This window comes from Telmatherina bonti (assembly GCF_933228915.1).
Source record: "Telmatherina bonti genome assembly, chromosome: 4".
NCBI classification, from domain to species: Eukaryota; Metazoa; Chordata; class Actinopteri; order Atheriniformes; family Telmatherinidae; genus Telmatherina; species Telmatherina bonti.
This window is the reverse complement of record NC_136622.1, coordinates 9822847-9849430: the sequence shown is the minus strand read 5'-3', so window position 1 is coordinate 9849430 and position 26584 is coordinate 9822847. Positions and strand designations below refer to the sequence as shown.

General features: G+C 39.4%; 2 protein-coding genes across 3 annotated transcripts; both read left to right on the top strand.

Annotated features, from left to right (window-relative positions):
- Nucleotides 1–1543: 1543 nt before the first annotated feature.
- On the top strand, nucleotides 1544–9819 carry ctdsp2 (CTD (carboxy-terminal domain, RNA polymerase II, polypeptide A) small phosphatase 2). The gene is made up of 7 exons (XM_079239481.1): nucleotides 1544–2196; nucleotides 3672–3838; nucleotides 4662–4763; nucleotides 5055–5111; nucleotides 6878–6970; nucleotides 7842–8027; nucleotides 8152–9819. Exons 1-7 carry the CDS (start codon nucleotides 2136–2138, stop codon nucleotides 8275–8277), a joined length of 792 nt encoding a protein of 263 aa, XP_079095607.1. The 5' UTR covers nucleotides 1544–2135; the 3' UTR covers nucleotides 8278–9819.
- Nucleotides 9820–10490: 671 nt separating this feature from the next.
- tegt (testis enhanced gene transcript (BAX inhibitor 1)) lies at nucleotides 10491–19585 on the top strand. Of its 2 annotated transcripts, none has more exons than XM_079239096.1 (10): nucleotides 10491–10753; nucleotides 12217–12311; nucleotides 12406–12514; nucleotides 16621–16741; nucleotides 16879–16927; nucleotides 17232–17329; nucleotides 17426–17505; nucleotides 17921–18021; nucleotides 18153–18228; nucleotides 18762–19585. In XM_079239096.1, exons 2-10 carry the CDS (start codon nucleotides 12256–12258, stop codon nucleotides 18783–18785), a joined length of 714 nt encoding a protein of 237 aa, XP_079095222.1. In that variant the 5' UTR covers nucleotides 10491–10753; nucleotides 12217–12255; the 3' UTR covers nucleotides 18786–19585. The 2 variants fall into 2 exon arrangements, with proteins under 2 accessions (XP_079095222.1, XP_079095221.1); XM_079239095.1 differs by having other exon boundaries at nucleotides 10494–10749.
- Nucleotides 19586–26584: the final 6999 nt, after the last annotated feature.

The following is a 26584-nucleotide window of genomic DNA, read 5'->3' as shown; positions in this document are numbered from 1 at the left end:
AGTCTATACTTACTTTGTGTATATTTTTAAACACATCTGTCAGTGCTGCCTTAAAATGTCCAACACCAGGAATGCAAACAGTTCTTGCTTATGTCTGGCATGATGGTCACTGTGGGCACTGGCTGAGCTCGTGGTGTAGTGGACCCACATGTGTTTGTAATGAACTGACTCAACAGTGCAGCAATTTCTTCATTAGCAACTATAATTTTATGGTTTAATTCACTAATCCCCATCTCAGCAGTCAAAAGGCTGGACTGGATGCAGCTTCTGTTGTTTTCTCCTCCTACTATTTGTTAACTTCATGCTTAAGTTGCTTCTTAAGTGCACTGCTTCATTAACTTGCAGAGGATTCAGAACCTTCATACTATAATTATGAATGTCTTGGGTCAAAATGGTAAACCACATTGCTTAACATCATGTTAAACCCTCAGGGAAAATAAATATGATGAAATGTACAGAACAGGTCTGTAGTTTAGTTCTGCTTGTTTAAACCAAAAACAACAGAAACCACAGCTTTTTATCTACATTTCCTGGAATGAACAGCTATAGTTTCATGTTATAATTACAATCAGTTTAACTCCAGTACTCGTGTTCAGAAGTTACAGCTGCACACTGGTGCACAAATCTGCAGTGCATACATATTATTCCCACTTTTAATACTGTATTTAATAAAAATGTTCCAATTTTATTTTTTGTGTCAATAAAAAGGAACTAAACGAGACAGAAAATGAAAGGAGTCTGTGTCTCTGGTTTCATTCTGCCCTGCATTCCCTCCATACATGGAGACATATCCTCCAACAGAACCATGTACGAATGGCAGCCTTAAAGAGACCTGCAGAGTTCCTTTTGTTGCATGCTTCATCATCTCAAGGCGTGGTAGCCTATATGTTTACAGTTTTAAAGCCTAGAGTGATGTATACGTATATATTTCCAGATAGACTGATTTAATATGACCGTCATTAGAATGTAAACGCACTTTAGTCACCCTACTCTGTTTTGCTCTTTCTGGTAATTGCAGCTCATAATACTGCAGCTACTACAGTCATAGAAAATGCAAGTTCATGCATGTGGCACAAAATTAAAACCCACAAAGAGGAAACTTGTGGACAAAGCTTCATGCATCGATAAGGTAGTTTATATATTTATTTTAGTTTTTTTTTATTACTATTATTTTTAGTGGGAATAATTTTCTAATCTGGACTATTAGTAATAACTGGTAATTTCGTATTTTTATTTCACATTTATGAATGTATGAAACATGAACCTGTCATGGCCTGTTATTGTGCATCCCAGAGCGGCCCTGAAAAAAAAAATTCTAAAATAAAATATTTTTTTTGTGCATCCATATTGCGTGTTGTTTATTTATTTGTTTGTTAGTTATAATTACTTTAAAAGGATTTACTAGAGAAACTTAAGTGGTTTGCAGGAGAAGCCCTTGGAATGTGTTCAGCGTGCAGGATGGGGAGGAATGCTGTAAACACGCCCCCCTCCTCCATCTCAGCCAATCAGCGCGTAGAGACGGTTTCCAGGCGCCCGCGAAGTACCAGCCGTAGAAAAACAAACCCCTGGAAAACAACATAACAAAGCTTTTACAGCCAACTATCAGGCAGAAATCAATTTCTTCGTCAGCTTTGAGGCGTCTCACCAATTATCGGGGTTTTTTAGCGGCTCTTTGTGGCATTTCGGCCGATGTTGTTTATCTGTAGTAAGAGGAGGGGGGCTTGAAACCGCCTCCTCTTGCCCCATTTCCTCGCTTGTTTTCCTTCTCTCGCCTGGATTCTCCATGTTGTTGCTGCAAAAGTGAGGACTTCGCCGCGACAGGGAAAGGGGGGGCTGATCGGCGATATCTCTAGTAATAGTTACGGTACACCCGAGAAGACGGAGCGTGCACAGTGTCGGATAGCTTCTAAAAAACATATCCAAGTGCCTCGCCCCCTCCCCAGGCTGCAGACCTCCGACGGAAGAACAAGAAGCGGTGGGAGAAGAAAGAAAGCTGGGAAGAAGATCAATCCTGAGGCGGATGAGCAGAAACCTCGGCCAACACTGGGATCAACTTGTCCACAGAAGCCAATGAGGGATGCCCATCAGTGTTCGCGGACAGGATTTGAGGATTTTGAGGGCTCAGTGATTGTCAGATGGAAAGTTCTGTTATCACCCAAGTGCAGAAAGAAGACGTCCAGGTGTCCCAGAAGACAGGTAAGCTGGGCTTGCTCGGGCCTTTTTAAAAAAGCAGAGTTGGGAGTCTGTTTACATGACAGCTGAAGCTCTCAGCACAAAAAGAGTGTCACCAAAAAGAGTCAGGAAGTGTTTTATCTGTGTGAAGATGTGGGGTTGAACATGGAGATACGTTCAGGTGCAGCTTTCTCCATCAGAAAGACGAGGATCAGGTCAGGTGGAAGTTCCTCTGCAGACCTCTACCTTGTTGTTGACATGAGCAGAGTTTCCCTCTGATCAGCTGGATTAACCAAACTGTCCTGGTTTCTTGTTGACACCATCCTAGTGGGTAGATTCCTACCACAGATCTGTTCATCACAACAAGTTCTGGTCCTGGTAAGACTGGATGTGGTTATTGATTATATAGTATCTCCTCCCCCCCCCTCTCTCTCTCTCTGTACACGCCCACTGTTGCCTCTCAAAGATTGTCTTTTTACACACCTGAAAGGTGGCTTTGCTCCCACTGTCAACACCACAGTCTGGAGAAATATAATTTTTTTTGGTTCAAGGGGTTTAAGTTCCGCATTGCATTGTGGATTTATAAGTCTGCCCCTTATAAATCCCTAAAAAAATAATCTTTTTATCCTTTTACATGCTGGCTACTCCTAATGTCCAATCAGGAGGCTTGTTGGCATGCTGTAAGGACAACATAGAAATTGTGTTTTTTTTCTCAAAAGTCTTGCTGGAGTGTGTAGACTGCAGAGATGGAGATCTGGTGTTCTTTGTCTCCGATGTGGAGTTGTGTAACGTGGATCAGCATGGAAGGTGTAAGTCTGACACACAGCGCAGGCGGAGAGGGTTTCTGTCTGATGATCGATGGCTTCAAATTCTGCATTTGTTTGCAAGTCGTCATACAAAACACAGCAAGAGAGAGGGGGGGTGGGGAGGCAAGACTAGTTTCCTCCCTTTCGTTCAGGCTGCATAGGTCATGGTTTAAAAACTCTTCTGTACAGTGGCTGATCAAAGACCTGTCCGGCCGACTGACAGGCAGATTTCTGGCCAGCTTCAGGCAGCCTTGAAAGGTCCTGGAGTTGAAAATGGTTGGAATGTTTTCTGTCTGTGTTTTTTTGCTGAAGGTACTGCTGAAAAGTGTGGGTTTTCCCGCCCTCTGTGATTATATAACATGTACCAGCCATTTCAAGCAGCAGCAGCAGAGGCAGGCGCATTAAAAACAGATTTCATGTGCAGGCTGTGCCATCCCTGTACACAGATGGACGCTGCCTCCGGGAAAAAGGGGAAACACACTCTATATATATTACAAACAACCTGTATAAAATAACATCGAATTTCCTGTATGCATTTGTTTTTTTGGGGTTTTTTTTTTTTTTTTTTGCATTATAGATTTATTTTGTTGTAAAAAAACCTGATTAGCTGACATAAAACTGATGTGAGTTGTAATTTAAGCATTTCCACGTTGACTTTTCTCATGAAAGTGTCTCTTTCTCCACGCTGAACAGGACAGGTGAGCCGTTCTGCCCTGAAACAGCCTCGGAGTTGTAACATCTTCAAAGCCCTCTTCTGTTGCATCCAAGCTCAGGATGGCCCCAAACCACCAGCGCCGCTACTACTACCGCCTTCCCAGCAGGCCTTGCTGGAATCACAGGAAAATGGGACGGTTGTCAAGGTAACCCTGATGTTTCTCAGCACCCTGAAGATGCCAGCCCTGTCCTGCCTGTATCTCTGTTTAGGATGTGTGAGGAAAGTCAGCGTGCTGATGTCGGTTTTTCTAACTGAAACCACGACTGCACCTGCTCTGTAACCCAACCACAAGTGTCGACACACACAGACGAAGTAGTTTTCATGTTTACATCTGATCTTCTACGGAGGAGAATGACGGTTAATCCTCCAGGTAGACGGATAAAGGGAGCGGAGAGTGGCGTGTTATGTGCTGAGGTGGGAGAAAACAAAGCTTCGCACTGCAGCTAGTTAATGCTGTCTGATTGATTTGGTAAGCAGTTTCGTGAGATGCCATGTTGGTTCGCTTTGAAGAGTGTCCTCCAGCATCAGGAGGAGCATCCACCGGCTCGCTTATTGTGTTACACCCTTCCAGTAAAATGAAAGCAAATGAAAAAAAAATGCCTTGATGTGGTTATGTTGCTCTGGCTTTACTGTAGACAGTGTCTTTCTCAATCTTAATTCTCCTCCACTAATGGATAAGCTATTCCTGTTATGTAACTTGTTAATGATTAATTTCACTTTGAATGTGTTCATAAAGGCTTAAAATGAAACAGAAGTCACTGAAAAGAACGACTGGATGTCGACATTGTAACTTAAGTTGGAGAAAATATTATGAATAACATAGATACGGAAAGGATGAACAGAGCAGCGGATACAGTCCCACCTCCAGCTTCATATGTCTATAAAAGTAATCCAATCCCATTTCATATGAGGGAAATAAAGCAGGTTGCTCTCCACAGATGACGTATGAGTGTGTTGTGTCTCCTCAGCAGTCTGAAGTCAGCCTCCTGCCTGAGGTGAAGGCCCAGGACCAGGGGAAGATATGCGTGGTCATAGACCTGGATGAGACCCTGGTGCACAGTTCATTCAAGGTACAAACACCTGAAGTGGCCATCACCCCGGCTGCATGTGGCCCTCAGCGCGGTTAGCTGCAGTTAGAATGGTAGTGATTTCCTGCTGTTATTCTGCTCTAAAAGCAGCGCATGCTTGAGGAGAATGAAGCGAATTATATTCTGTGTGTTGACTCTCCGCTGTGATTTATGGCAGCAGTGAGGGGTGTGCTTCTCGCTGCTCGGTCGTTATGTAAGGCCATGTGAATGTACACAGTGTGGCTCCTAAGCGCGAGTGTGCCAACCGTCTCCCTCTGTGTTCTCCCTCTTCAGCCCATTAGTAATGCAGACTTCATCGTACCGGTGGAGATAGAGGGGACCACACACCAGGTAAGCTGTTGTGTGTTTGTGGTGGGCATGGATAGGGTTGCGTCTGTGTGTGCATGTTGATGTGTTTGCAGTGGTTGCCGAGCTGAAAAGGGATGGGTCTTATAGCTGATCAACCGCGTTCTCAAACACGGGATAGCAGAGCCCTCTGCTGGCCAGATGTGCAACAAGGCTGCTCAAGTGGAGGCACCTGCATCAAGACAAAAAAATAGATCAAGTGGGAAGTCATTAAGTGACACAAGTTGTGACATTTGCAGAGGAAATGTTGAACACACACCTGAGTCGTGGTTTTCCGGTTGTTTCCCGTTGGTCTAAAACATCTCTACAGTGGACACATGGAAATGTAATTAGTTCAGAAATATGATTCCTGGGACCCCATACGGAAGGAATCCTCTCTGGGCCTCTGCTTGGTTCAAGTAATCCAGGATAGGCTGGTTAACACTGGCACGGCCTATTCTTGATTACTTGTTTCAGGAACTGGCCGCAAGCGGCTAACCATTAAAGATGAATCCACGTGACGCTATACGCTCAAAACGGCTCGATCTCCAGCACCTGCCAACGCTATCGCTTAAATCATCAGCAGTTTCTCAAGAATGAGGGGTCAATTTTGACAGATAGCTTATCCTTTAGACGATCTACTGACAGTTTCCAGGTATTTGTATCCCATCTGGGGAGTTTACAATCCAGCCACAATGTATAGTGTTTATTCAGAGGTAAATCTACAAAAACACCATTGTTTATCACATTTCCATCAACATGAAGATCACTATCACTTCAGGTTGCTAAGAGACCTCTGTTTTGACTTGGAAAGTATGATGAAGCCACTTCCTGTTAAACTTTCCACCAATCAGAGAGCTTGAATTGATGGTAATGTCCATTCAGGAGCAGCCAGAGACCAACAAGGGAGCAGAAAGTTATAAAAACAAAAATAAAGGTCCTTTATGGCTGGAATAAATGCAAAAGGATGTTTTTGATGCCAAAGAATTGGAGCTGGTGTTGTGAAGTAAACGAGAACATGAATAATTGTAAATAGTAGGGGTGTGATGATATGCTTTTGTCCCGATTCGATTCTGATTTTTTGGTTTTGATTTAAATTGCAATTCTCACAATTCTCCCATAGTGCTAATTTTTGTAGATTTAAAAAAAAATGTATAAAACTTATTTTTTGCTCGTCATTTTACTTCATTTCAATTAGGAAAAAACAACGCAGTTGCCAGACCATCATTCTTCTACTATAATGCCAAAGAAGACAAGTAAAAAGATTAATGGAAAACAATTAAAAATGCCGAAAATTTTATTGTGCATTCATTTTATTTATTTGAAAAAAAAAAAAAAAAAAAAATTTTTAACAAAAAAAAAATCTATTTTAAAATTGTGAAGGAAAAAAATCCCGATTTCCGATTTTTCAATTTGATTTTCCCACCCCTTGTATTTAGCAGAAAATAGCTGGAGGGAAAAGTGTAAAAATGTAAATAGGTTCTGTTTTTTGTTTTTTTTGTTTCAATCTCAATATTTTTCTCCTGAAAGCCAAAACCTTAGAGAAACATCTACAGCTTTGTATCATTCATCATATTAGCCTTATATTCTGACAACTGAGGCTGTCCTTAACAAATGTCTGGATATTGACTGGGATTAAAAAAAGAAAAAAAAAACATGAGCAAATATCTGCAGTTTTATGTATAAAAAAAAAAATCCTAAATATCTTGGATTTTTTCAGGTTAAACATGCTTCAGGTTGACATGTTTACTGACAGCCAATCTGCTTCACAGGTGTACGTCCTGAAGAGGCCGTATGTGGACGAGTTCCTGCAGAGGATGGGAGAATTGTTTGAGTGTGTGCTGTTTACAGCCAGTCTAGCAAAGGTACCGAATCAGACCCTGAAACAGATCCGCATGTTTTATTCAGTGAATGTTGAGAAGGATTGTTTGATGACTGATGTTGTTCTTGATGTTCTCTCGCCTCGTAGTCATATTTTGACTCTGACTGCGGCACCTACGTAACAACTGTTAGTTTCCAGAGTAGAAACTGTCCCTGAATTTAGTCCAAGCTGTAGATGATCTGTAGTTGACCAAAAACAAGAACAAAAGATCTTCACGTGAAAATATCCAACCCTGCAGTTTTAACGCAGTTGCCTCAATCTGGGAACCATTTAAGTCTCTAGAACGCTTCGATTTATTTATTGTATAAATTCAGTAAAAAACAAAGTAAATGCAGGACAAAATTCCACAAAGAAAAAGACTTAAATAAAATAATATATTAGTCAATGCACAAATAAAGATAAAATAATTAACTATATATGTATATATTTCTTTTTTTTTTTTAAAAAAAGGGCAAAAGTGGGTTGGTAAAAATTTATAACAAACACTTCTAATAATTTTTATTTTATTTGTTTCAATTTTAATTATTTAAGCAGTTTAATTTATTTATTTACTGTCATTTATGTATTCATTTTAATATGATTGATTAGACTTTCTTTTTTTGTCAATAAATTATTAATATTAGCTTATATGTATCCAGTTCTTTTTTTTACTAATTCTGTATTTATTTTGGTTTTATATAACTACATAAATTCAGGCATTAAAGGGTTAATCCCATCTAGATTAGGACTTTTTTTTTTTTTTTTAAATATTCTTAGAGAAGAATTTTAGTTATTAGAATTAGTAAAGTGTCCTTCATTAGTCTGTCCTTGCACATCCTTGCTCTTCCTCCCCCTGCCTCCAAATCCTCCACCAGTATGCAGACCCAGTGACGGACCTACTGGACCAGTGTGGTGTATTCCGGGCTCGACTCTTCCGGGAGTCGTGTGTTTTCCACCAGGGCTGCTACGTGAAAGATCTGAGCCGCCTGGGGAGAGACCTCAACAAAACCCTCATCCTGGACAACTCGCCCGCCTCCTACATCTTCCACCCAAATAACGCTGTGAGTTTCCACTCGACTCCTTCATCCTGACGCACACAAAGAACCTCGGGAGAGATTTCGTTTGTTTTGATATCAGCAGATGAGCTGTTTCAGGACAATTCCTCTGTTTTCTCTTCTTCTTCAGGTTCCTGTGGTGTCTTGGTTTGACGATGTGGAAGATGCTGAACTGCTCAACCTTCTGCCCGTGTTTGAGGAGCTCAGTCAAGCTGATGACGTCTACACCCAGCTGGACCAGCTACGTGGACATTAGCTCTACATGCGCCTCCTCAGCCTCAATTCCAGATCCTCTTTGTAACTTCTTACCTTCTGGGTGTAAACGCAGCCTTTTTCTGCCGACACTTACAATAATTTGTTTAGATAAGATTGGATTAGCGTGCAGTTTTAGGCCATTCCAATGCTGGAGAAGCTCAGCCGAAGCTCTAGATTTATAAAGTGAGGCTTTCCTCCGGACCTCTGTTGACTTTTAATCAACGACCACTTTTTGAAAGCACTACATGAAAGCACACAACTACCAAAGCAATCCCATGAGTCCCAGTTAAACCAACATCAGAGTGGGGTTTTTTTGCCAAAGCAGAAATTTGTCTGCTATGACTTGACCATTGTTTTTCTGACCGTGCCTTTAAGGAACAATAACAAGACCAAGAAGTACATCAGCTGTTTTTTAAAAAAGAAATCCACCACTTTTTATACATTTATTGATTTCTTTTTTATAGGGAAATCTATTTTAAAATGGTGAACAAGGTTCCTCTATGCAACCCAGCTCTGTGACGACGTGGACGATACCTCCAAGGATCTGGTCATAGATTGCGTTTAACAGAACACTTTGCTGTAGCCTTACTTAGCTGGAAATGACAGAAAAACAAGCAAATATATGTTCTGCAAAGACCATTTCTACAAAACATACAGTATAAATCCTTACTGTTCAGATTGACATTAGAAGTTTAGTTGATAGGGTAAAACATTGTCTTTGTCAGCTGAAAACAGACACACTGGATATGTTGGCACATAGGATGACCACAGACGTGATAGTTTTCAGTCAAACTTAATCATGCTTTATTTGTTGCTATGTTTTTTTTTCTGTTGATGAATTAACTTGCACTTGATATTTGACAGTGCTGAGGGTTAAAACTGTGCCTTTGAAATTGGGACAGAGAATAGTGTTTTGCCTGACCTGAGATTTGTGGGCCTGCACTCTGATGTGTCATGCTGAGCGTGAGAAAACACTGTCATGAGCGAGTGTAGCGCCAATGGCTGTGGTACTGCCATGCAACACTTGAAACTATCAAATTTGATATTTTAACATGTATGAGTGTTTTTTTCTATATTTATTGGCCAAAAAACTTTTAATTGTCCACTGCTTTTTACTGCTCAACATTTTGTATCGTGATCCATTTTGCCTACATTGAGGCTGGCCTTGTGTTGAACTGTATATCGGTGCCTAATTAACACATGTTGCTGTCGTAAACAGACAATTCAGACTTGCACAGTTTCATCCACAAACAGATTTAAATCTGAGATACAAGATGCAAGGAGAGATTTTTTATTTAACTTTAAAACTCAGTACAGCGTTGTGTGGGGTTGTGTTTCCTTGGTGGTCTGGTTTTTCTATTATCTTTATGTCTGATGCTCTCACTGCCTGCATGTTGACAATGAAAATGTCTCAGTTTAATGACCAAAAGTATTTGTTTCAAGTCTTTTTTTCCCTATATGTTACAGAAAAAGATAGTTGATTTTGTCTACCTGACCAAAACTTCAGGAAACTACCAGTTTTCATTTTAAATAAAATTTGTTTATATTTTATGTTGTGTGTATGTTATCCTTTTAGCACCATAAAAGTTATATAGGTATATAATATAAGTAAATATAAGTAACACATATCAAATCTAGTATTACGACTAAGTTTATGCCCCTAAAGTTGAACATTGACATAAAATGAGACTTGTACATAGTTCATGGTGCCAAGCCCGGGTTATCCAATGGGCAATATGGGCACGGGCCCAGGGGCCCACACTCATTGGGGGTCCATGTAGGGTATACACCAGCAGTTTAGACATTGAACAAAATGTATACAAAAGCCAGATAGTAACACGACTGTGTCTAATGTATTGCGACTGGGACCACTGGCTGAGAGATGTTAGAAATGTTTCACAGTGTTTCATTCAAAATTTTCACAATGTTATGGTGTGGAATGGGTCCCCTGGAACATTCTGGGCCCAGGGTCCTGTGCACTTTCAATCCGGTCCTGCATGGTGCACTTGAAAATTCACTTACTTAGTGACATATTATATACAACCTGTGTTTTATTTAACTTGAATTGGTTACTATTGCTAATTATGCACTTCACAAGCTTGCTTCTAGGTGAAATGTGAAAGTTTGGGGACACGCTGTTGAATAAATACGACAGACGCCGAGGGGGCGACGGCCATTTTAGGTGTACTGGGATTATTACTCTGTGTTACATCAGGAAGTGCTTCTGGACATAAATGCTGTTGGACAGACAGTTTTAGTCTGTTAACGGTTTTAAACTTACATAAGAGAAAGCAGTTAAATTAATTAAACTGCTTTAATTTCCTCCTCCGGTTAACAGTTGCACTTCGAAGCCCTACGGACTTCTGGGCGTTTCCATGGTGACATCAGCAGGCTGCCTCGGTGCTGACTGACACGTACTGGTTTGTTAGGAAATTATAGCAGAGCTTCGGAAAAGCTGCCAAAGCAAAGAGAAGTAGGTAACCTGTTTCGATATTTTGTGTTAGTATCAGTTCTCCGAGTAAGTGGTCGCTGTAGTTTCACCCGCGTTTCCATAAAAAATAACAGAAACGTCGAGTTGTGTTGACAGGCTATCTTTAATGCTAACTAGTTAGCAACATTAGCTATTGTCGAGCGTCTCAACTCAATTGATCATCAGTACTAGTTTCAAGATTGATATTTAATAATTACATATATGTAATTATTGGTGGTGTTGGTTTTGTTTTTTGCCCTGCTAGCTAAAAGGTGAGAAATTAGTAGCTTGCTGTGAAAACATGTTGTGAGCTTGCTACGCTCCGTTAGCCGCTAGTAAACGCTTTACATTTAAGGTTAACCTGTTTTGTAAGCTAGTACAGTGTTTTTCAACCACTGTGCCGTGAGAGATAATCAGGTGTGCCCTGAAAAATTACCCAATTTCAACTTGTATGTCTAAAAAGCAGCTCTGTGTTCATCCAAACAGGCCCCTGTGAAAGATAATAAAAGTCCTCCTTCTTGTGTTTCTGATCTGATTTCTATTCAAGAGGCTTTGATAAGATGGACTTTATGTTAATAATATGGACTTAAAAAAAACATTTTGGTTTGTGGTGTGCCTTGTGATTTTTCAGTGAAAAAAAACGTGTGCCTTGGCTCAAAAAAGGTTGAAAAACACAGAGCTAGTAAACGCTTTGCATTTAAGGTTAACCTGTTTTGCCAGCTGGTAAACACTTTATATTTAAGGTTAACCTGTTTTGTCAGCTAGTAAACGCTTTACATTTAAGGTTGACCTGTTGTTCAATTTATTTTTGCAAACTATTAATGTTTTGTTAACCCTAAATGTATTGCAATATCTTGGACTTCCGTGTTAATTGTGAATCAGTGTAGAATCTCTTAGTTCAAGATACGTTTTTTTTTGTGAGCTGTTTATTTTTATTATTTAGTAATGTGCAATTTATGTTAAATGTTATTTAATAGTATTTTTCTTGCATCGTGAAATGAAATTTAAAATTATGTTGATCTGATGAGGTTAGACTGTATGTGTTGAACATTATGCACTTTTATAATCATAAAAAAATTTATTTTCTTGCTAGATGATATAGACAGAAATAAATTTAATCTTAAATAGCTGAATGTGAACCTTTGATCGTCTCTAGAACTGGTTTCAACTTGTTTGTGAGCTGTTGAAGTTAAATTAACTTCTAAACTTAAGATAATTTTACTGTATTTATATGATGTCCTTGTGTAAGTCATAAATAAAGTAAATGATCTACCATGTAAACTTGTTTCGTTCTGGCATCCAGATCTGGTTTTGTCAGCAACATTTTATTTACTTTATTTTATTTAAAAACCTGTGCACGACTACTAACTAACTAACTAGGCATGCTCTTTGAAAAAAGAATTATGCTTTGTGGAGTCCTATTGTTGAAGGAAACTTTTATAGCTTTTATTTGTCTTCTTCTGTTCATAGGATCAAAAGTCTCTTCACATCTCAGTTCCGGTTTTCACCATGAATGTCTTTGACCGCAACATCAACTTTGACGCTCTCTTCAGGTTCTCCCAGATGTAAGTGAGCAAACAGCAGGGTTGATGGAAGTCACTCACCTGCTCTAGCTTGTTCCCATCGCTCAAGAATTTTTCATTTTAATCTTTTCTGTAGATCTCACTCCACCCAGGTTCACTTGAAGAATGTCTACTCCAGTTTGGCACTCTGCATGTTGGTGGCTGCAGCTGGATCCTACGTCCATGTTGTCACGCGCCTATTTCAGGTGATTTTAACTGAAAACACAACTTCCAACGTACAAGTTAATCATCTATAGTGGTATTTGATAGGGGTCGGAAAATCTAATTGAAAAATCGAAAATCAGGATTTTTTGCTTCACAATTTTAAAAGATTTTTTTTTTCAAATATAAAAAAATAATCCATTATAAAAAAAATTTCATTGTTATAGTCTTTATTGATCTTTTTACTTGTCATCTTTGGTATTATAGCAGCAGAATGATGGTCTAGCTAATGTGTTGTTTTTTCCTAATTGAAATTAAGAAAAATGACAAGCAAAAAAAAAAGATATATAGCAATATCAAACAATTGTGAGAATCGCAATTTAAATCGAATTGGCACCCAAAAAATCGGAATCAAATCGGAACAAAAGCATAGCTTCACTGCCTTAGTATTTAATCAGTTTTTTTTTGTCAAACTGTGATGATATCACCCTAGATCCAGCAGTCATAGATAATTCGCACTTATGTGAAACACATGATCCTGAATGTTTTTCTAAAAGTTACTGTGAGAAGCTCTTGAAGTCACGATATCATGTAAAATAATCCCCAAAACCTTTATTTTATTCCTCTTACATCCGAGTGTTGTTACCACTGTTGTAAAACAATCCTCTTCCTGAGCCTCGCACAGGTCCACTGACAGTATTGTCTGCCCCGCCAGATTATATTGATACAATCCTTGCATTATATTATTTTATTTGACCTTTATTTAACCAGGTATGATCCCACTGAGAATAAGAACTGTTGTATGAACGTAGCCAGAGCACATAAAACTGGCCAATTACTGAATCTGAATTGCTGGGATATTATGGGTGGCTTTACGATTTTTCCTTCCAAAGTTTTGGAAAGGGAGCAGCGTCTGCAGCACTAGCACTGCAAGAGCTCCTGTGGTTACGGCAGTGATGGACAGCAGCAGTGAGGAATCAGACTTGTGTGCCTCTGACACATGGTTTGACACTATGGTTGACACAGTAGTCACATTTATAACTAGTCTGGAACCTGTAGCATTAAAAATAGGGTTAGTCTCAAGTTTAGGTGGAAGATGATGTAACCTATCTTATTTAATCTACTACACCGTTAAATGTGCACAGTGTGCATTAGACAATGTAGTAGGTGAAACAGAATTTCAGTTCAGGCGATCTGAGTGCAGGTTATTGCAGCACAGCAGAAATATTTATTTTGTTGGGGAAAGAAATAGAAACATATGAGTGTGTGTGCATGTGTAGTCTTTGTTTGATTACTTTACACTCTTAAGTAACCAGCAAACCTAACTCACTCTTGTTGTTTTGAGGTAATAGAGTGGTGTTGGCCTGGAATGGTATCAAATTCTCGGTCTGAATTATTGTCCCAGTCCACCCCTGCCCATGCGTACAGTAATCCTGTCCACCTGAACTGACTCGCCTCGTCATACAGACTGAAGTCACATCTGTTAAGTTACAAATATAGAAATGGTGGAACAAGCGAAAGAATGCATACCGACCGGTCTCATACTGAACCTGACTGCTTTCCAGCTGATTTCCACTGTGCTGTTGTGGTGTGTCAAAGGGGCTTTATTATTCTAGTTTGAGTTTTCTGAGCTTTTTACAGTTAAAGTGTTGAATACTCATCGGACAAGTGAGCGGTGCGTTGTTGGTTTTTTTATCACATAAACATACGTCTGAGTCTTCCAGCGTGTCTCTACATTCGGTTTCCATGGCCCTGAAAACGATTGATTTTAGAGAGTTTTTTTCTACTTTGAGATTCTAGTGGCATCCCAGGCACAGACTCAGTGATTGGTTTTGTCTCTCTAGGTTGTGCACGTTCACAAGAAGAAAGTCACATCGTTACTGCTCAGTTTAAGACAGAAGACCATAAAACTTTGGTGGGCACAAGAGGTTATCGGAGCAAACATGTCGCATAAGAAATGCTTCTTCAGCTGTGAGGGAAAGCTACATTTGTTCAAGTATCAAATGAAACGACGACTAGAAAGCATTGGCTGGAGTTTGTTTTTGGAGCCAGTCACAGCTTTGGAGCAACATTTTTATTTGTGACCGGCTCTTTAATGAGGCCTGTTTACGGTTATAAAAGGCAAATGAAAAACGCTAAACGTTATTTGAAGCAATAGCTGAAAAGCAAGTATTTACAAAACAGATACATGCTGCAGCATTCATTGCTGTCGTTTGCTTAGTTATTTGGGCTCAAACATGTACAGCTGTATGTTTGACATTTTACGTTTACATGGGAGTTTTAATTCCGAAAAAAGTTAATTTCGCTTTAAACTGATGAAAAATGACCATGTAAACATTTAATTATGTGTACGGTTACATGATGTTGTCATGGTAGCAATTTCTCCTACGAGTTCACATGGAAATAATAATTACAAATGAAGGTTTACAAGAAACACATCCTCACTTAATTCCTCTTTAGAGTGGTGAATTGGGAAGGGTTCTGATTGGACAGAGGGTGCATGTGACTTATGACAAATACCGGGATTAAACAAAGTTGGTTCCCTGCTTTTCGTCTTGTCAGTCGTAACTTGTAAAAACGACATAAAAAGTACCAGTTTCACCGCTTTTTTTATTATAATTTTGAAGTACCAGCTCAACACGAGCATACTACTTCACTTTTTGCAGCAACTGAGACAGAGAAGGAAAATAGACTACCGAACACGGGAGGCAAAACAACGCGCGTCATTGGGAAAGGACAACTGGAATTAGATTATTGAGGTTTTTGTGACAGATGAATTAAACAGTTTGGAATTAAAATGAGAATAAACCAACCACTTACTTCATTCAGTTTAATTCCAAATAGGATTATTTCCAGAGTAACTTCTTAGGTTTGTTTACTATTTCTGCCTGTGTTTCTACAAAGAAACAGCTGATGTGTGCACTCAGACTCCAAGTGGCTGACCAATCGCAGCTTTCTCTGTTTGCTTGTTTCTGACAGAGGATGATCTGAGAGGATCAATACAAAATGAATGAAGGAATTTGTAAATAATGCTTAATAATTTTTTGCCCTTCTGGACTCACATGTTAAAATAAATTAGACTGAAATGTGCAGAATAGAGACACTTTAAGGACACAACAATCTGTTTGGAGTGTGTTCATTGTCAGGAGAAACTGGTCAGGTTTATAGAAATATTCATTTTCTTTCTTTTTTACGTTTTCTTTCTTATTCTTTTACTTTTGGTTTCTTTTTTTACTTTTTCTTATTTTTTTACTTTTGGTTCATTTTTTACTTTTTCTTTCATTTTTACTTTTTCTTCCTTTCTTGCTTTCTTATCAGTGAGGTTCAGTAAATGTAAAAAATATCCTTGGTCTCATATTCTGTGTCTCATCAGATCGCCTCATAGACCCCACATGTCCTGTTGTTGGCCACTCTGTGTTCTCTCCTAACTGCTTCTGTATTTTCTTGTTCTCTGTGGACCGATGGGCAATGTGACATTTTTCTCACTGAGAGAAAAACATGATGTGAATTCTAGCAGTTTTATTAACCAGCCGTCGACAGAAGCACATTTGTTAGTAAAGCCTCATTTCCATGAAAAGGTGCGAGTCAGGTTGTGATGGTTAGGCTGTGAGACCGGACAGTTAACTGTAATGTCAATCAATGAAAGGACTCCAATGTGCTCCACTTTTTTGGGTAGGATCGGTTAGATTGATACCCCAACGTAAGGATCCCAAAAAGTAGGACGAGTTGGATATTAGAGTATGCTTTTCGTTTTTTTACAGGAAGAAACACAAAAAATATGCATCCCGACCCACATCCAATGGGAAAACAAGGCTTGAGGCCTCTCCAGTGTTTTTTCTCTGAGCTTATACAGTAATTTCTTACTTCATTCAGCTGAACTGCTGTTTATGTATAAGACATGATAAAAACTCTTGTTCCATCACAAAGATGGTGGTTTGTACCACTCCACCCATTATGGAAGAATTAACAGTAAAATCTGGTGCCAGGATGTTTTTTATTCTTCATGGTTTTAACATTCAGAACATTTCATTTAAGAAAATGTTGGGGTTTTTTTTGTTTTTTTTTTATAGATTTGAACTGCATTTAGTGTAAAAAGAGGTGAAAGTTGCAGCTGGCTTTTTCCTGACCATCACTTTGTGCTCTGTCTCAGGGCGGTGTGCTCTCTGTGCTGGGATCGCTGGGAATGATGTTCTGGCTCGCCATGACGCCTCACAACCCTGAAACCGTGAAAAAGAGATTGGCTATCCTCGCAGCATTTGCCTTCCTCACAGGTAGGCCGATGGTGGTGATTCATTTGTTTTCAAGTCTTTCTCTCTGTCTGTCTCTCTTTATCTCTCTCAATCAGTCTCTCTCACTATGTCTTTAAATCATTCTCTTACAAACTCTCAATCTCTCTTTGTCTCTGCAGGTGTCGGCCTCGGCCCCACGCTGGACTTTGTCATTGCTGTAAATCCGAGGTATTTAATGATTAATCTCTGCTAACAGTTAGCTTTTGGCTAGCTGTGAAACATGATTAACCCTAAAAGTCTCTGAAGGGAGAAAAACGCCTCAGTCAGACTCACAAATACAGCAGGGAATAATTTAGTTTATTTCATTTGTTCATAGGAATAATATACTTTGTGTGTGTGTGTGTGTGTGTGTGTGTGTGTGTGTGTGTGTGTGTGTGTGTGTGTGTGTGTGTGTATAAAGATATATAATATACAAATAAAAACAATCCAAATGAAGGTGCATAAAGAAAAGCATCTCCATGGTTTGTTTCAGCATCGTTGTGACTGCTTTCCTGGGAACTTCTATGATCTTCATCTGCTTCACTCTCAGCGCCCTCTACGCTAAACGCAGGAGCTACCTCTTCCTTGGAGGTAAAAACGGGATGATTGTTTTAACCTGCTCAGATGAGCAGATTTACCCAGATTTCTCAGGCAGAATGTTTTAATCCTTCACTTCTCATTGTTCAGGCACACTGATGTCTGGCCTTTCCCTCCTGTTCCTGATGTCTGTGATGAACATTTTTTTCGGATCTCTGTTGATGTTTAAGGTACTTTAAAAAAAAAAAAAAAAAAAGAAGTAACATTTCCAACCCAACCCCAATTTTACCATTTTATAAATGTGTTTAAAATAAACAGAAATGTAGAAAAATAACTTCAGCCAAAAACATGATACTCTGCAGCAAATAGATTTTGTCAGCAGCAGTTTTGCATCTAAGTTGCATATACTTCCCGGTTAATGTAGCTGACATTTGAACACATCATGGCCTCCTCAGCCAACACATCTAAAATATACAGTATATATATATATATATATATGTATATATATATATATATATATATATATATATATATATATATATATATATATATATATATACCCATCCCATCCCATATGTGTATATGTATCCCACATGAACAAAGCAGATTTCTCTCTGAATTGTAATTTTCTGTTTTCTCTGGCAGGCACACATGTACCTGGGGCTGCTTATTATGTGCGGCTTTGTCCTGTTTGACACTCAGCTCATCATCGAGAAAGCAGAAAATGGAGACAAGGACTACGTCTGGTGAGGATGCAAACGCAGCCGGAGCTCTTCATATGACCAGGATAACATGCAAATACATCACCCACAAGGCAGGCAGGCACATGGTCTTCCATGCAAATTCATTTTACACTTTTATTTATGTATTCATTTAGGCACTGTGTGGACTTGTTCTTGGACTTTATCACCATCTTCAGGAAACTGATGATCATCCTCGCCATGAACGACAAGGTACCAACATTATTGCTTCATCTCCAAACTGAATATTTACAGGATGTTTGTAGATGGTCACCTCGGGTCATTAGAGTAATCTGACTTCTCCCAGTTATCTGTTACATGATGGTCATATCAACAGACTTATTGAACACGTGAATAATCTGATAACTGTAGAAAACTTTCAATGAAATCAGAGCTGGCTGTATCATAAAGGCTGCAGAGTGAATCAGGAAAACAAACATCCCTTTTTTAGGCTTTAACAGCATATGAAATGGACTTGTTTTAATCCTGGAGGCTCCATATAGACGTTAGCGATGGTGGCAGTAGAGCACATGGAGTGAACACTGTGATTGGGAATGTTCCAGTAATGTTGTTATGTTTCCCTGATGTCGTGCAGCCTGACCAGTTCTGGTTTTTCTGGTTTTCCTTTTGAACTGCTGTGACCCACTGGGAAATATAATGAGACTTAGTGGTAGTTACTGTTTTATATTACAGTAGAAATGATGAAAGGATTATTTATCCAGTTTCTGTTTTTTTTCCCTCCACAGGACAAGAAGAAGGAAAAAAAGTAGAAAACATTTGAACTGCAGGAAAATAAAAAAATAAATAAATACATAAAAAAAAAACAATCAGGCAGAAAAAGGCACAATTTGCTTTGCACTTTGGTGCTTTTCACTCTATGTCTTCATTTCTCAGACAAACTTAATGTGGTCTTATGTTAATGGATTTAGTTTATGTCTTCATTTCTCAGACAAACTTAATGTGGTCTTATGTTAATGGATTTAGTTTGGGTACTCTATGTCTTCATTTCTCAGACAAACTTAATGTGGTCTTATGTTAATGGATTTAGTTTGGGTTGGATGTGAGTTCCGGATCAGCTCGTCCGTCTGATGGAGAACGCAGTAGCGCTGCAGTGAACGTACGCCACCTGTAGAGGGCAGCACTGCCTAATGACTCCCAGAAGCTGAGCAGCGCTTCATCATCATTTACCTGTTACTGTTGACTTAGTGCCATAAATTAACTGCTCATTAATGAGTCTCATAAGCTCCTGAAACTAATTATTGATGTCATTTGTTGATTTGCTTATTTATAGTTTCTCTCAGCTCCCTTCAGTAGAACGACAGACATGCTGATTTTTGTTGATAGATCCTCTTCAGAAAGTCCTCCACATCTCACCTTGAGTGGGAACGTGACTCGTCTGATTTATACTGGCTGAATCTGCATTTTTCTTCTTCCTCAACCTCGATAATGGAACCCTGCGACCTGTGTAGATCACTCATGTAAATTTGTCTAGGATCAGCCGTGTAGATGTTAGTTTGCCAAATGATGTGACATTAACCTGATAATTTAGCATCTGTTTTGGGGGTTTTGGCTGCATGGGTGGGTGGGGGGGATAAGTGTATACTGTGAAGAATTTATTTTACGGATGTAAAATTAAAGCGAATAATTTGATACAACTGCTAAAATAAATGTGTTGAACGTATTTTATCAGTGATTTTCTTTTCACACTTCCTGCTTCTCTGACTATAAGACTGAAACAATATCAGGCAGAAGTTTGTACACACTTCCCCATTAAAACCAATGGGAAAGTTTTGACTGGTACTATAAGTACTTCACTTTATGTATTTATGTTTACAGTGACATGTTGATCCTCTGTTTTGGGAGAGATGGAAAACACAAAATCTAAGCCTTTTATAAAACACAAGAATAAAGAAACATCCCCAGAGGTGTGTATTATACACTCATGTCTGCACACTGAAATATGCAGCACACATCTGTACACAGATGTTTTCACTCCCCTGCAGGACTGTAAACATACTGGCATGATCAATCAATTTAAACAACACTAAATCCTCCACCATTGCAGGTCATGTTTAACTTAGACTGAAAGCATCCATATTAACCAAACCATTAATGGCCACATTGTGGAGGACCATGCAGCCCACTGGTGTCCCATATCCTGCCGGTTCTGATAGCTGAAAGGTAATTTCTGTTTGCTCTGTTGTCATGGCATCAGCATTATTACATGCCTGCTGTGCTTTCTGAGGGTCTGCATGCCATGTCAGGACAAACCCTCTGCCTACCAGCAACGCACCAGAAAATTCACCTATAAATACAACTAGTCATCATTACAACCTCATAAATAAAGAGGCGATGCTGACACGGCCATGATGTTAGAAACAAATATTAATAGAGGTTGTGTGGCTCACCTTGTGACATCTCTTCATTGCTGGACAGTATGAAGAAAATCATGTTTAAACTACAACATACTTTATTACTAGGGGAGTAATAAAGTAGTTTCATTTCATTTTGCGTGAACAATAATGTTGGGAAAGGATCTGCTATTCACAAAATTCACCTGAGAGGGATTTAACTTGGATGTTGTCATTTGACGTGTTTTATTGAATAATGTTAATGTCAACTTTATTTATAAAGCATATTTTAAAAGCCAGCCAAAATGCTTTACAAAAGGATATACAGCTAAAATATACACTATATATACATATATATATATATATATATATATATATGTGTGTGTGTGTGTATAATGATATTTCATTTCTCTTAGCTGTGTCCAGGAAAGGCGATAACGACATCTGATGCTGCTTCAACAGCCAGACATGGTACTATATATGAACTGCTCAAATCAATGAAGAGAACAACCATCTTACATTCTGATGATAAAATATTCCAGTTGAAAATCTGAGTTACATAGTGGGATGTGTTGCTGCTGCAGCAGCCCTGAGGAGGTTTGTTCTCTAAGGACCGGTCCCAAGCCCGATAAATCCAGAGGCTTGCATCAGGAAGGACATCCAGCGTAAAAAGTGCAAACTCACCCGAACGACGATTGGCTGTGGCGACTCCTTCAAACGGATAGGTGGAAAGGGAAACAAGAACAGGAACATACTGGGATGTGTTGAGAACCAGATAATAAAAATGATAAATGGAAATAAAAACCATCAACCTGTGGGAGGTCTGGAGAGATCAGATCATAGCCTGACCCAACTTCTGTGGAAATTCCTCAAAACAAATCAAAATGAGGTTCAGTAGTGTGTGTGTGTGTGTGTGTGTGTGTGTGTGTGTGTGTGTGGCCTCCACATGTCTGCACACACTCCCTCCACTGCCTGGACATGCTCCTGCACACAGATGTTCTGCTGAGGGATCCACCTCCCAGCCCTAGATCAGCCCAGCAGTCAACCCTGAAACTGTTGGTGGTGTGTGACATGATGTCCCAGAGGTGCTTGACTGGACTTGGGTCTGGTGTACAGGCAGGTCTTCATCGTGTTTAGCTGCTGACACACTGCTGTCATGTATCAGAAGGAACCCCAGAGGTCCCACTGCAGCTGCATATAGTCTGACAACAGGTCTGAGCATCTGTTTTCAGATAAAGGTCCTACAGCTGGGTTGTTGTCCTCCTTTCACGTCTCCTGCTATACTGGTCTGTCTTCTGGTGTCTCCACCATGCTCTCCACTCTGTGTTGTGACACTGCAGACCTTCTTGCCACAGTGAGCATTGATATGCCGTCCTGAATGAGCGGCACCACCCGAGTATCTGCTGTGGGATGCAGACATCGTCTCATGTTACCTCTGGTGGTGAGGGTCCTGGAAAGATGGAAACATTTGACATTCTTTAAATGTTTAAATGCACATGTGAGACTTTTCAGTGTTTAAGTATTTATATCTGTTCTCTAACAAGATGATTCAACCACAAAAAACTCACTGAACAATCCTCTTCTAAGATACTCTTAATTCAGAACAAGTTACTCACATTTTATGTTTTTGGTATACGCACCGTTAGTTTAAGCTTTTATGTCAATAAACTGGTTTAAAAGTTGAATTACCGTCACATGCTTCATGGTCAGTGAAGCTCACACACACACACACACACACACACACACACACACACTCCCCGCAGTATCCTACAGGTGGAGCATCATGGAAGTGTTTTAAGTCCCGAAGGATGAAATAAAGCTTCAATCCGAACTCAGTCTTCTGACTGAGCACCTTTAACCACTGGGCCTTTCGGTACAAGATCCTATGTCTGCTGCCTAGAATCTTGGGGTCATGGTGGATGACCTGTTGACCTTTAAGGTCCATGTTTCCTCGGTTGCCTGTATCTGTCAATTTGTTCTCTACAACATCAAGAGAATCAGACCGTACCTGACAGACACACAACTCAGCTGTTGGTTCAGTCTCTGGTCATCTCACACATTGATTACTGCAATTCCCTACTGGCAGGTCTGCCTGCGTGCTCTGTTAAACCTCTGCAGATGATCCAGAATGTCGCAGCACATCTGGTTTTCAACCAACCCAAACGAGCTCATGTCACGCCACTGCTAAACGCTCTTCACTGGCTTCCAGTCGCAGCACGCATCAAATTTAAAGCTTTGCTTCTGGCTTACAAAACAATAACTCAAATGGCTCCTTTCTACCTTCACTCCCTAATCCAGACCTTACACTCCCTCTCCACAGCTACTTTCCACCAGTGAAAGACGCCTCGTGTTACCACCAATGCTTTTAAGAGCAACCTGAAGACTCAGCTCTTCAAGGACACTTCAACACTTGGTATAGCTATATTTGTTGGAAAGTTGGAGAACTCAGCCCAGTTCTTTGCAACAAACATTATGGTATTCATTCTTTGTATTATAACATAGGTGGTATTATGGGGTGGGAGGGGAGTAAACAAACAAAAAAAAAAACAACAAAAAAAAACGCCTGTAGCATTTCATGGAAGCACCTGCGTCCAACTGGACAGTCCACCAGCACCTTCCTACTATGTCCTCTACTGTTTGATTTCATGCTTGTTCTCACTCATATGTAAGTTGCTTTAATGTAATGTAATGTAAGTGTCTGCTAAATGACAATAGAATAGAATAGAATAGAAGTGTTTAATATTCTGATATGAATCCTGCTTTCAGTCGTCGTCTGTGAATGCAGCCGTCACATGAAGGCAGATCTTGGAAAGTTTAGAAAGCCATGAGGTTCTATGACTGCAAAAAGACAAAAAAAAAAAAAAAAAAAAAAAAAAAACCCTGAACACAAACAAGTAAATCAAAACATTTTAATTAGAAAGTTGAAAAACGGCAGTAAGGTACAGAGGACGTCTACTTTCTAGGGAACAAGCGGCAGAAATGTTGCAACACAACGTATGAAAATAATCTACAAGGCAAGACGACTGCAATTCTCACAGAAAGATGGAACAAAGATTACTGTAAATAATGCATTTTTAAAATAAATAAATAATAGAAATACATGACAATCAAATGATGCAGTAATCTATCTATGTCATTATTGCTGGTATATATTACCTTTAAATGCATTATGATTCAGGAACAGATGAACTCTCACCTCAGTCGGCTACAAAACAAAGTCAACATGGTCAATAAAACCAGTTTTACATGTAACATGGTGACACGTGACTTAACCAGTTATGAATCAGAGATCAACATTCTTTTAACTAGACGCTCTATTTCTTTTTTTGTTTTTTCTTTTTGAACCCCCCCCCCCTCCCTCCACGCAGCCAGTGATATGCTGAGTGGCAACATTTAGTCACGGACAGGATGGATGTACAACCCCAGCAAACACTCAGACCATCATTCAGCTTTAAAACAGCAAACAAACCAGACCTGACATGAAGTTCTGGAGAGAAAATCCACTTGAAGCAGCGGTTTCCCACCAGCGCGGAGCGAAGCGCATGTTTGTGAGACTGTGAGGGGTCTGTACACACAGCCCCTCCAATGACATCGTTCATTCTTTTCCTAATGTTTTTAGTGCATCAACAACTTTCCCGTTGTCTACACATCATTTTGTTTCAAATCACGCTCCTTCAGCTTCTGAATTCATCCTTTCTTCATCAGACCCATCACCTCCGCCTCCTGTCTGAAAAAACAGCCAACATATCTGACAATTTCACAACTACAAGGGCTGCATGTACAATTCTGGTCTCAGGAGACAGCTGAGACATGTGAGATTACCACAGACGTGTTAGAATCATGATATGTGTTACTGTGTGAGAGTAAATCCACCTGCAGCACCGTAGAAATGGAAATAGTGATCTCCTTCTAAAGGAAAGCCACATTTTCAGTGAAAACCAGATGATAGCAGTCGGATTTATTAGGAAATAAGTAAAGTGTGACGAGGAGCTGTGCAGCTTTCCAGGTGTTCAACAGAGGTGTTATGCAGGTCAGTGTCTCAGGAAGTCATCAGTCAATGATGATGATGATGATGATGATGGACTTCTCCATCAATGGCCAGAGTCAGGACAAACCAGGGATAGACCCCACAGTTGCCTTGGTAACACCATAAGGATGCAGAGAGAAGTGAAGCCCAACATGGTTTATGATAGGAAGAGAGAATAATTCTTAAAAAAAAACAAAAAACCTCCTTCATCTCCATGGGAACCAGCAGGGCCTTCATCTCCATGGAAACCAGCAGGACCTTCACAAAGAGAAAAACTGTCCGTTGTTATAAACCATGTTGTGATCTGCAGGACACCATGGTAACCGACCATCTCACCATATAATGTTTAAGGTCTTTCAGTAAGACGTTTGTCCCTCCTGGGCTACCGTAATGTAGGCAAGCATTTTGTAGAACTTGTATATTTTGCGGAACAATACGACTGTGGAGCAGCTGTTTTAAAGACAAACTTGGTTTGCTATCTTAGTTAAACTGTTCAGCTTGGTGCAATGCGATAATTCATCAACATTAAAACACAAATACCTCAGAAATGTCCAGAAACGTGCAGGACTAACGTGTGACGATGACCTAATGACCTTTTCTGTCTAAGCAGTGCTCTCTGGATGAACTCTCATGCCATAATGTTTGTTTGTCGTGTTTTTGTCGATGTCACCAGAAGGGCTTCGTGTCTGAACGGAGTCTGAAAACACACTGATCCGCGCAGCAGTTTAGTCCAGGCCGTGCACATCAACCCATGCGTGCTGTTTTTGTGCACAACAATGTTTTCTAACACAAACGATGACATCTGAAGGTAAAAAAAAAAAAAAAAGAATCTGTTTTTGCACAGTTTGTAATGTCTGTGTGTGTAAATGTGTTCAGATGGTTTGATATCTGTGTGTTGACTCCAACACACGTTTGCAAGAACCCAAAGTTGCTGACAACATGGTTCACACAGCTTACAGGTCATGTTTTACATGTGTGTAACAATACTGACTGTATTTTCTCTCCACAGATCAGCTGGATATTCTGGCTTTTATAAAACATTCCTAAAAGAGAAAAATGCTGGAATTTCTGTTTTTTTTTTTTCTCTCAGGTCAAACAGAGGGAAAAAATATGCAATAATCTTTTCCTTTAAGTTCCTCCAACATGTCTGTTTTAATATGCAGATGAATGTAAAGTTCGACAAGCTTCAGGAAGAAGCTGCCAGGATTCCAAGTCACTCGGGTTTTTTTCCAGGTTTATTTTTTCTGAACTGACAGAAAATTATAGAGAAATATTTTTTTCTGTTTCTTCTTCTGACTTAATGAGATAAAAACAAATTGGTTTCCTCTTGAGAAGCTCCATCACGTCCTCTTGTCTCAAAACGCTGGAAATTAGTCCTGAATATTAAGTTGGAGGACTTTGTGGTTGTTGAGACCGGAAGAACCCCCCCGAACCCGACTACGCTGGAAAACAGACATCCTAAACTCATCTAGCGGTTCTTTCTGACTCACAGCTCAGCTGGAGAAGGAGCAAGGCCTCGATGAAGGATAATTCTGCAGATATACAGTTGTGCTCATATTTATTCATCCCCTTTCATTAAAGAAGGAAAAAAAACAGCTGTCTGTAAAATCAGCTGAAATTGACCAAAGTAATAATAAATAAAAATTTTATGAAAATCATGACATTATTTTCTAATTCTGGTTCAATAGAAATATTTTTTTAAAAAGCAAACAAATAAGATAATTTATTACATATTACATGAGTCATAAAGTAATATTTAGTTGAAGAATCCTTTAATGTTTCCGCTCCAGTCAGGTGTTTTCTGTTCCTCTCAGTCAGACTTCTGCACCTGTTGACAGGTATTTTGTCCCACTGTTCAACAGAAACGTCTCTAATTTGTCCAGAACACATTTCTTTTTTGTTTTTTTTTCTTTCTTCAACTCAATTAAATGAAAAAACAGTGTCTTATATAACTAAATGATATTTTTGCAAATTTTTAGTTATTGTTCCTTTTTTAAGTCTCCAGTTATTTGAGTGATTGTTGTAAATTCAGCCTTTTCTTTAATGAAAGGGGATGAAGACATATGAGCTCAACTGTATTTATATGTGAGAGAATCTTTCTCTATTTGTTGTCAAATTATTTCACTTTGTTTGTTTTGTACATTCTGCACATGGTGGGAAAGGATGATGGACATTCCCAGTCAGCTGGGAT